The 11403-nt window shown below is 48.5% G+C and overlaps 1 protein-coding gene across 1 annotated transcript in view; it reads left to right on the top strand.

The window, feature by feature from the left end:
• fgfrl1b (fibroblast growth factor receptor like 1b) overlaps nucleotides 1-10098 on the top strand; it is a gene marked incomplete at both ends in the record, with an annotated part of 26244 nt that extends 16146 nt beyond the window's left edge. The window contains 4 exons of the mRNA XM_080525872.1: nucleotides 8101-8193; nucleotides 8516-8794; nucleotides 9178-9531; nucleotides 9710-10098. Coding sequence (XP_080381998.1) covers nucleotides 8101-8193; nucleotides 8516-8794; nucleotides 9178-9531; nucleotides 9710-10098 — 1115 coding nt within the window. The remainder of the gene's footprint in view (nucleotides 1-8100; nucleotides 8194-8515; nucleotides 8795-9177; nucleotides 9532-9709) is intronic.
• Nucleotides 10099-11403: the final 1305 nt, after the last annotated feature.

Raw genomic sequence — 11403 nt, 5'->3', positions numbered from 1 at the left:
AAGAAGAGGAGTAGGAGGAGGTGGAGGGGTAGGAGGAGGGGGTGGAGGAGGAGGAGGAGGAGGAGGAGGGTCTGGTAATTACTCTGCTGATGACTGAGGCGGTGGGAGTGGGAGTGGGCTGGCCAGGCGGCGGGCGGTGGACCTTGGCGGACTCCCTTGTGGCCCTAGTCATGTTTGAGTTGAGCTGGGCCTCACCAAGGCAGCATGGGGAGTCAGTGAAGGTAGCCTGCTGTCTTCCTGTTTGGTCCCCACGAGTGTTGTGGAACTCTGAGTTATAGTCCCCATGGCTGCCTCCCTATGGGATCACCTCCCAAGTCTTACTGGAGTCATTAACTACAATGGTCAACAGACCCCTCAACAAAACAAGGGACTGAAAGCTGAAGCCTCTGTGTGTGTGTGTGTGTGTGTGTGTGTGTGTGTGTGTGTGTGTGTGTGTGTGTGTGCGTGCGTGCGTGCGTGCGTGCGTGCGTGCGTGCGTGCGTGCGTGCGTGCGTGCGTGCGTGCGTGCGTGCGTGCGTGCGTGCGTGCGTGCGTGCGTGCGTGCGTGCGTGCGTGCGTGCGTGCGTGCGTGCGTGTGTGTGTGTGCAGTAGGGGAGGCACTGACTGTGCTGGTGGTGAAAGCTGTAGGGTAATGGTTTGTACGTTTTTCACCACAGACTTAATTGGCCAAAATGTTTCGGTCAATAAAAAGAAAATCTATATCGGCATCTCAGTGTCCCGGACTGGTCCCACTCAGGTCTCTCCAAGACTCTACGCAGACGCATGTCAGACAGCTGTACGACAGGGAAACTCCAGCCAGACCAAGTTATTCAGCGGGGAGGTATTCGGGTGACATTCAATCGCACCTGTTGTCATCAGAATGGCTCTAATCTCACCAGCTCCTCCCCAGAGCATGCACAGACAGAGCCGCAAGTCCCACCTCAACTTCCCATCTCCTTTTTTTTAATGACTGCTGCTACGTGGAGAGTGTGCTTGTCATAAAAATGTAATTTTATCCCTTGAGTTGATGTTCTTGTCGCTCTCGGCCTTTGACGAGTTGATGTAATCACTTGGCTGTAAAACCTGGTGAGGTAAGAGTAATTTAAAGCTCCATTTTACACATCGACCACAGTCCTCAGAGTTGAAGTTCTTCTCTTTGTTGCCTTTGCACACAAGCATAAATAGAAACATATTTCTCCCACAGTAAGCCAGGAGAAAATTACCCATAGGTATTAGATGCTCTTAAGTTAGAGTTTTGCCAGCTGCATGGTATGTTTTTAATGACACCATAAACATGGGTTCTAATCTCACTCCTAAGTACTGCTTGGTTGTTACTATGCTATGTGCTGCGACTTCGCAAAACAAGGCGATAAAATATAGCTTCTTTTTTTTCTTTTTTTTTGTTACCCCCATCGCAGTAAAAAAATTGGTTTGTCAAGGGATTGTTTGAAACATTTGGAAACTGTCAAAGATCGGGAGAGGGACTGCATGACCCTTGACCCTTTCTAACCCTCCCACTATTCACTCTGGAAACCCTGGCCTTTAGAGGGACTAATCTGTCACCACTCCATTACCTCCCCCAGTCGCCAGGGTCTCACAGCGCCTCCCCCAGTCCCCCCCTCCCTCCTTCCCTCCCCCAATGGCTCTCCCACCAAGGTGGGGGTCAATTCAATTGAAATTCAGTTAATTCAGAAAATACATTGAAATTCCAATATTAGATCATTCCAATATTCCAAATTAGAAAATCGTTCTATTTTTGAACTGTTTAGTAACTTCCTGCATGTATTTAATTGACCCTCACCCTGTCTTCCACTGCTGCCTAGCTGCGCTTGGCTATATACAGTTAAAAGATTAATGTTCACACATCCACCGATATCCAGGTGCTGGGCATAAAATATATAAATGAAAAGAAAGGCGATACCCACGCTGTTATATGTTCCTTTTAGTTTATTGCAACGTTTGACCGAATCGGTCTTCGTCAGCCTGACAAAGGCCTTCTTGGGCCTGGCTGTACCCTCGGTGGTCCCCCAGTCTGCAGGAACACTCTCCCCCCTGCTGTTCGCTCCTGCTGTTTTAGGGCTGGGCCGCACACAGCCAAGATTGTCCAGGCTCAGCACAGCCTCGTTCAGGAATTCAGGAGGAAAAGACTGAAGTTCAAGTTCTCCATCTACCGCCACGAGTCCGTAATATTGCTGCCCCCTTTCCTCTATGAAATAGTCAAACGCTGTTGTGATGCAACACGGGTGAGTTCAGATGACTCAAGGTTTTGCTATGTTTTGTAACAGAACTTATTGAATGACTTGTTTTCCTGAAACGGTCCCCAACGTTCTTCAACAGTATTTGAGGTTTGTGTTCTTCCGTGTGGTGGGTGTGATAGGCTGGTGAGATTCAGGGTGCCGCACTTGCATTATCAGCATCGTTCCTCAACTCATCGTTAACAACATTTTTAAGTTGCCAAGTTGTCTTCATCCTGAACTCTCCTCTGGCAAATGAGGTCCAGAGGTCAGCCATTTGGACTGAAAGAGAAGACCTGAGTTGATCGATATACTGGCTATATAAGGCTGCATGATAACCTTGCTGCTCTATAAACGGTCCCTGCATCAATGTTGACTCTGCTCAACCACATAGGGTAGGAGAGATTCTATTCTTAGTGCCCTCTCCCCTCCTCCCCTCCCCTCCTCTCCTCCCCTCTCCTCTCCTCTCCTCTCCCTCTCCTCTCCCCCCGTCTATCCCTCTATCACACCTACAGCAGGGTGTGCAGCAGCACCGTGCCTTGGACACCGTCCCCACTGTCCCTGTGAGGGAGGCTGTCTGTGGGTTCTGGTGAGACGGCGGTCGCTGGCGGTCTGGCCTGGAGTTTTTATAGAGGGCCTGGTGGAGCAGCTCCACCGCTGGCCCCTTTTGTTCTTTGTTTGCAAGCAGAGAGGTACATGTGTTGCAGTTTAGCCCACGCCTCCCCTCACCTAAATGGATAATTGTATCAAAATTACACTCACCAGGCAACGCTGTAGACTGCTGTGAGACAATAGGAGGGGTGAGGTGGTGTGGGGGGGTTATGTAGGGGGGCAAGGCGGGTTGTGACCACCTTTGAGTTTTGTTTGTGCAGGCACACTTTTTTACTATAGTTTTACTATACAGGAGGAAGAAGGGGGGTTAGACGCAATAAGTCACAGTCCTCCCCGCCCCTCCACACACACACACACACACACACACACACACACACACACACACACACACACATACACACACGGATACACAGACATACACACACACCTACACACACACACATACACACACACACACACACAACTTATTAGTTTATTTTATTCTCCTGGAAATGGAGTGACTCAACAGCAGCTACTGCTGTACCACAAGCCCTGACCCAAGCCTTTAAATACACAACAGCTTCTCACTTCTCTCTCTCTCTCTCTCCTTCTCTCTCTCTCTTTTCCAAGGCAGGCAATATTTAGAGTTAGTCTGATTTACACATATTTTTCCAGACAGCTTAGCTCCCTGTTTCTGGTCTCTCCAATGGGCCATGAACGATCCATCTGTGAGGTAATGTCGTCAACATGTCAAGAGACAAAAAGACCATGACAGCAAACGGTGTTTACAGTGCTGGTGCTTGATATCGGAGACGTCACATTAATTCGTATGAGCAGTGAAATATGTGAGCAGGGGGAGAGAACAGTCCTTTGATCACGCTTCCACCAATGTGACAATGATCTAAATGAAGGAGTTCTGATCAGCGCTCATGTGACCCGGGCCTCCCCCAACATGTTTGTTTCTCTCCTCTTCGCAGGGAAATAAGTCGGGGCAAGTTCAAAGCGGCAAACACATATGGACACAAATGAATCCATGCTTGTGAGTAGTGGAAGAAAAGTCTTTGTTGGGGGAAAAAAGGGGGCAAGATGAAAGGATGTTTGATGGAATTGAAACCATTCTGGTCTCACATGAAATTAGGCTGAACAAAGAGAGACACAAAGAGAAAGAGCACTTTTGGTGGTAAATAACTGCGGGGTACATGCAGGACAAGCGGTGAGGGAGTACATTCAGTCTACACTTCCATACAGAGGGCAAGGGTGAAGGCTGTAGGGGAGTTACGGTAAGATAGGGTCAAAGGGTGGATCAAGAGAGGGAAATAATGTCAAAATGTTATGGTTAGTTTAAGAGTGACTTTGGCCGTAAGCCAAAATACATATCCTAGCCGAGATTGCCATTAGGTTTGTACTGAAAGATGGTGTAACAGTAAGTTTTTTTTAAAAAGCGCCTTCGATTGTGCTAGCATCAGTGTTCAACTGTACACTCTTGTGATTGTAGTGAGAACATTCCAGAACAGAGACTATAGACCTACTCTATACTGGTGGCTTTGTAGCATTCAATTAAAGGCCAATATCAACCCTCACTCCCTCACTCCCAGACCACTCTCCCCAGTCTTTCTTTAGCCCCACCCACACACACCCCCACACAGACACACACACCCCACCCTAACTCTGACCCCCCCCCCAAACCCCACCCTAACTCTGCAACCCCCCCCACACACACACACACACACACACACACACATACACACACACACACACACACACACACACACACACACCCTAACTCTGCCATCCCCCCCCAACACTCTAGCCACAAGTCGTCTGGGTGTCTAAAGCCCGTGACCCAACTGTGCCCCTGTCTCTGCTACTGGGCGGGGGGAGGGGGGATGACGACGACGACGACGCCAAAAAAGGGTTTAATTAAACTGGAAAGGATGCAAATTAGCCACCTTCGCTGGGTTGCCACATTAAAGGGGCTTTCATCCAGCTCGTTAGAGGGGCCGGTGACTGGGCTGGGTCCCAGGATGCACCGGCGGCAGGGCCCGCCTCCCCTCGGCGCATAACAGAGAAGAAAAGAACAGGCAACATTAAGGTCGGGGGTAATTTCCTCTGGAGTCACCATGCGCCGGTTGCTGCAAACCGCTTATGGCTCTATAAAAGATACCGGGAGACTTCTAATTACCCGCTCGCTCCAGCGTCCCTCTCTGTCTCTCATGCTGAGTGTACGTTAACGCTCTCTCTAATTTGCCTCTCTCTCTGGCTTCAATTGACATGAGGCAGAACAGACACTCCGAGACATGTGTCTCATGTGTCTAGAAATAGCTAGCGAGCTATCGACAGGCGGATGATTTGGGTGCACATGCAGTTGTCAGCTTGACGTTGAGAGACACTGGAGTTTTTTTGCCACTCAAAATGGAGTGATTCTCCTCAAGTCTTTCAACTGTATTACTCGAGTTATTCATCTACAACTCATTCAGGTCAGGTCCATACGAGTGGTACTTTTTTATTATGAGCTGTGATAGAAAGGTAAAAAACATCTGCTTCATTTTCCCTTTTTCTTTTGATAATGGGTCACCGCCACCATGGTATGTAGAACGGACCAGTATTGCTACACAATTCTCAATTTTGTGTTTTCTTTCGCAGACAAGACGTACGAGTAACCTTTCCGTTTCTTTCATCCGTCTGTGTTTATAGCTAATCAGACTGTGTCCTCGCTGATCGAAAATCACGATGAAACCGGCCCCCTTTCACAGAGTGTTTGTTTTGCTTTTCATCTGGGCCCTGCTTTCAGAGGGACTACATGACACACACGGCGGCATGTATGTTTGTGCACAGGTATGAATGGAGAATGAGCCTTTTTGAGGGGAGAGCCCTTGAAAGTACTCGCCGGTAGGAAAAAATAATATGGGGCCTTATAAACACAACCTCCACATGAAGAGAGTTTGTAAGGGGAGCCTTCAGCTCTCTCTACCTCTCTACCCCCAGACCTGCTGTCTCCCCTCTGTGCGTCCCCCCCACCCCCTCACCCCTCCACCCCTCCCCTCCATGCCCCTGTGTGTGTCTCTGTTGGCCTGGAGGGGAGAAGGAAAAGGGGCCCCCTGTCCTCTACCCCAGCGCTACACCGACGCTGACTTCCCGCTGCACACGGGGGCCATGTTTTAACTCACTCGCCACATCGTGCCAGGCGTACGGACAGCCGCCTTGAAACCAGGTCTTTTTTTTCCCCCTGCTGTAGTCAAACCAGTCACAGATGGTCACAGATTAATATGTTAATTTGTGGAATGGAGAAATGAAACACCAGACAAGAAGAATGCATAATAGATGATAAGGTAAAAACATACACATGGACGGCTGTATTCGCTTGAGGTAAAATACCTACTTTATCCTGCTAAAAGTTCTGCGTCAGGGAAAACCTCGGTCTCACTCTGCACCTGTTTAGAAAGAAAAACAGCCTCAAACATCGGCATAGAGAGAGTGAAGGAATAAGCCCAGGCTAAGACCCCTTTAGACAAGATAAAGCCCCCTAATTCCACCTCAGTGCAGCTGAATGCCCCCCTCTCCCGTGCCAGTGGAAACGGTGCTTGGAGGCCTATTCTTCTCCATCCCTGGGCCAACAGCAACAATGAGGGGCTGGACCAGCAAAAACACTTGTGTTGAGGTCGGTTGGATTCTCCTCTGCCTCACTGAGTTGAGAAGGGTGCGCCCCTCAGGCAGTAAGGCCTTCTATAGGCTCTAGAACCTTCTATAGGCTCTAGAACCCCAGGGATTAAGACAGGACAAAGATGTGCCACCGTCTCCCAGGGAAATGGGCCCAGGCTGTTAGAGAACTACACTAACACACACTCACACACACACACACACACACACACACTAACACACCACACACACACACCACACACACACACACACACCACACACACACACACACACACACACACACACCACACACACACACACACACACACACACACACACACATACGCATGCACGCACCCACACACACATACTGAACACACATACACACACAAACACACTTTGGTACCTGTGTACCACACACGGCTGTTGACTCAGGAGTTGTTGACATGAGGTTAATTATAATATGGCAAGTTAAGTGTATGTGTGTGTATCTGTTTGTGTGTGTGTGTGTGTGTGTGTGTGTGTGTGTGTGTTCCTGCGTGTTTGTGTTTGCATGACTGTGCATTAGTGTGTGTGTGTGTGTGTGTGTGTGTGTGTGTGTGTGTGTGAGCGCTCAGTCAGCAGTGACTGGAAGGTCAGAATAGGTTCTCTATGCATTCCTGTGGGCCATACTAGAGGGCTGGCCCAAACAAAGCAGCACTCTCAGTCCCGTCTGCCTGCGCAGTTTAGCTTAAAGGCAGTTAATTGGTTTCCTGCTCAGGGTTAAGTCAACACTCGGCCTTGTTTTAAACAGTGTGGAAACTTGAGAGAAGCAACAATATGGCACTGTTTGCTCTCACCCCTGCCTCACGGACCAAGTTAGAATAATATCAGTGCTTCGCCTGGTTAGCTGGGTCCATAGAGTTGTAAAACGTCATACACTCGAAAGCCAATCGTGTCGCCATTTACACACCTCACACACACTCCACTGATCTCGGAGCACCATCGTTCATCCTTTAGCACAGAGGGGCTCTGTTGGAGCTCAAAGCTACGCAAATAAATCTTCTATATCGCTCAGCGCTTGCACTCGTCCTTAGACCCCCATGTGATTTAGGTGACGCCATTTGCAGACATCAGCACTAGAGTCTCGGATGAAACAGACGCGCATCACTGAAACAATAACTGACCACTGATTTATGTGGCAATAACCGAACGATACTTTGTGGTCTTGGCAGGGGGGGGGGGGGTGTAAGAGTTCTCTTTTCCTGGACAGTATCATTATATGACCTTATTTTTCCCTGTAGTGAGAAAGTATATTATTTTTCAGAAGAAGAGACTTTTTGAAAACTTTTTTGAGGCAACTTTTTTGAGGCAACAGAGACAGATCAGCCATGTTTTGATCGGTTGTGTTCAGTCTGGGAAGCAGAGCAATGACACGAGCCCTCTCTGTTGCTATGTGATTAGCGTCACATGTCCTCCATGAGTGTGTATGATGGTCAGAGGGGGGCTTTACACACTGCAGGGCCAACCCGAACTGTACTGTGCTGTCCTTCCCAGCAGAGACCAGCCCAGACCAGCCCAGCTCAGCTCAGCTCAGCTCAGCTCAGCTCAGCTCAGCAATTAACAGTAGTGTGATAAGGGTATTAGTGACTGTATGTTTTTTTTTTTTTTTTTTTTTCAGATGACACCACAGTGACGCAGACTGCTGCCCCGCCTCTCCAAGTGGAACCTAACGCTGAGGTCACCCAGCCCGACCCGACAGGGGAACCCTGGGGTGAGCACACACTTCATTATGCTCCCAAATGGAACAGAATGAACGCAATAGACCCAGAGCCAGGTCAAATCTCTTAGACGCGCTTGATTTAATTCGCCTCCTAGCGAGCTAAATCAAGCACACCTCAAATACTCTCGAGACTGGTCTAGCTACAGTGAGCCACATGCCACAAGTCGTTTTCTAAGAGCTCTTGAGCGATCTTATTGTCCTTTGTCTGTCTGTTTCTTTAGCTCTCGTTCTCTCCTCTCACACTCACATATTGACCCAGGACTGAGTAGACCTACGTGATAATAACCTCAATGACGTTCTGATGGTTCTGCAGTGAAGCCGCGATTCAGCCAGCCCACCAAGATGCGGAGGAGGGTGCTGTACAAGCCCGTGGGCAGCTCTGTGCGTCTCAAGTGCTTGGCGAGCGGCTCCCCCCCGCCCGTCATCACCTGGTGGAAGGACCAGACGCCCCTGCCACCCCCTCGCCAGGACAAGCGGCCGCAGTGGACCCTCAACCTGAAGAACCTGCAGCCTCAGGACAGCGCCCAGTATACATGCCACGTGGCCAACCCAGCCGGACACATCAACGCCACCTACAAGCTGGACGTCATCGGTACGGACGGGCCACCGACACCCACACCCATTCGCTATGATGATGATCATGATATGTTGGGTGTTGTGTCTATTGTTTGACCATATGTTCTTATGACAAGTGTTATGACGATATCATGACCATATCATTAGACATCATACCTTTCCGGGTTAAGTGTTAGTAAAGTGTTAATTTATTTCCTTCACCACATCTCATATATACCGCAGACTTCTCAAATAATGCTACATGCATTGTGTGTCATTGTGTACTGATATATAATAAATAATGCCACTGTCATTGTGTACTGATATATAATACTTACTTATATACAGTAACGCTTTTCTAGGGGCATTTTCTACAGTAATTTTCGTTGATCAATCTCAACAAACTTCTCCCCGCTGCAGAGCGCTCCCACTGCAAGCCTGTCCTCACCGGCACCCACCCGGTCAACACTACTGTGGAGTACGGCGGCACCGCCTCCTTCCAGTGCAAGGTCCACAGCGACGTCAAGCCGGTGGTCCAGTGGTTGAAGAGGGTGGACCCAGGCACAGAGGACCGCTACAACTCCACCCTGGAGGTCGGAGGTCAGCATTTCGTGGTGCTGCCTACGGGAGACGTCTGGTCGCGGCCTGACGGCTCCTACCTCAACAAGCTGGCTATCGTCAAGGCCCGGGATGAGGACGCAGGCATGTACATCTGCCTGGGCGCCAACACCATGGGCTATAGCTTCCGCAGTGCCTACCTCACCGTGCTGCCAGGTGAGTGCAGTGTGTGTGTGTGTGTGTGTGTGTGTGTGTGTGTGTGTGTACGCGTGCACATGCCTGTGTGTGTCAAATTAACTCCATATCCGTTGTAGATTCAGTTACTGAAAAGACAAACCATAAGCCCCAAGATGTACAGGGCTGTTCCTCATCTGTCCACCGTTTGATTGTCCAGATCCACAGGTTGAGAACACCGTCACGCCCCCCCACCTGAGCTCCGGCCTGCCGTGGCCCCTGATCATCGGCATACCCGCCGCTGCCCTCCTCATCGTGGGCACCATCGTGCTCTGGTTGTGCCACAGCCGCCGGCGCCATAGCCGCCTGCCCCCCCGCGCGCTGGCCCACCGCGAACACCACATCTCTGACAAAGAGCCCACGCCCGGCAGTGCCGTCCCTGACCACCCCAGCCAGAGACTGATGGGTATGGGGCCCCCCGCCCTCAGCGGGCCCCCGAAGATCTACTCCAAGGTTTACACAGACATGCACACGCACACGCACACACACTCCCATGCCCATGTGGATGGCAAGGTCCATCAGCACCAGCACTTCATCTACCAGCGCTAACCAGCCTCACCACCCCCCACCCCCAAATCCCCCAACCCCCACCCCTCCCCACCACCCCAATGGCCTTGTCTCCTAGCCACTGCTGCTATTCTCACCAATCAATGGACCACGAGCAAGGTACAATGAGTTAGTAAGATGGAACTGAAGGCGTTGGTTCATATGGACTACATCTCCCAGTGCTGACACATCACGTTAGTTCATATGGACTACATCTCCCAGTGCCACACATCACAGTGGTGGATGGATCCTGGGACAAGCATGGACAAATGTTACTCAGCTGCCGAGGGTGGCATAACGTTTCATTGAGTGAAGTCTCAGGGCAGGGATAGCTTATTACATACCTTATTTTGTATTGATTTTCATGTGTTTTTTGATCAACTGAGACCCAAAACTCAAAATATGTTTTAAAGGATGAAAAGGAATAGGACACTCTCCCTCAATTTTCATTGGAAATGGGAGAGTTCATATAAAGGACAAATCAGTCGTGTACAATAGTATCTTGGGATGCGTTTGCCCATGTGTAGCCTAATCATTATTACGTTAAAAATGAGAGAACGACCAGAGTTTGGGATCTTCTCAGAATACTTCCAAATTAGATTTCAGGAATTGAATTCCCCTTTGCCAACAAATTCCATTTTCAAATGCAATTGATCCCAAGTCTGGAATGTGCAATTAACTTACATTTTAGAAAACACATGCAAATATGTATCCAAAGTATAAAGTGATAAATGAATGACTTTTGTAAGCTTTTATAAATTGGAAACTGCAACTGTGACAAATCAACCAAATCGTACCAGCCAAAATGTTTACAATGTGTTCCTAGTTTAGCTTTGACGTTAGCATAAAAGCAACACAACACAAACTGTGGTGTCCTCTGTTTAGAAATAGATGTGTTATTTTTTAAGAGATTTTAAGATCCATTTAGGAGAGAACAATTCATCAGGGAAATTGGATGGATGCATGGATGGATGGATGAATGGATAAAGGTGATAAGGGCTTTTTTATTTTTGTATCCAGATATTGTATAATAATTATAATAATATGTATTAAAATGTGCCTGAAAAGTGCAGTATTACCATTATTACCGTATACAGTATGTGTGTAAGGTGCCAAGTTTTATTTCAGTGCTAGAGAGGTGTATATTACTTGCATTTCTAATGAGGTATGTTTTTGTATACAGTAAGGTACATGAGGACTTGTTTTGCATCTCTTGTTTTTTTTTTTTACCAAAAAGCTATTTAGTTGTGTATTTTATGGTTTTGTAACAAACTATTTCAGGATTTACATAGTACTGAGTCTTTCAAT

The sequence above is a fragment of the Nansenia antarctica genome (genome assembly GCF_963989245.1).
Source record: "Nansenia antarctica genome assembly, chromosome: 3".
NCBI lineage: Eukaryota > Metazoa > Chordata > Actinopteri > Argentiniformes > Microstomatidae > Nansenia > Nansenia antarctica.
This window is presented reverse-complemented; position numbering and strand designations above follow the sequence as displayed.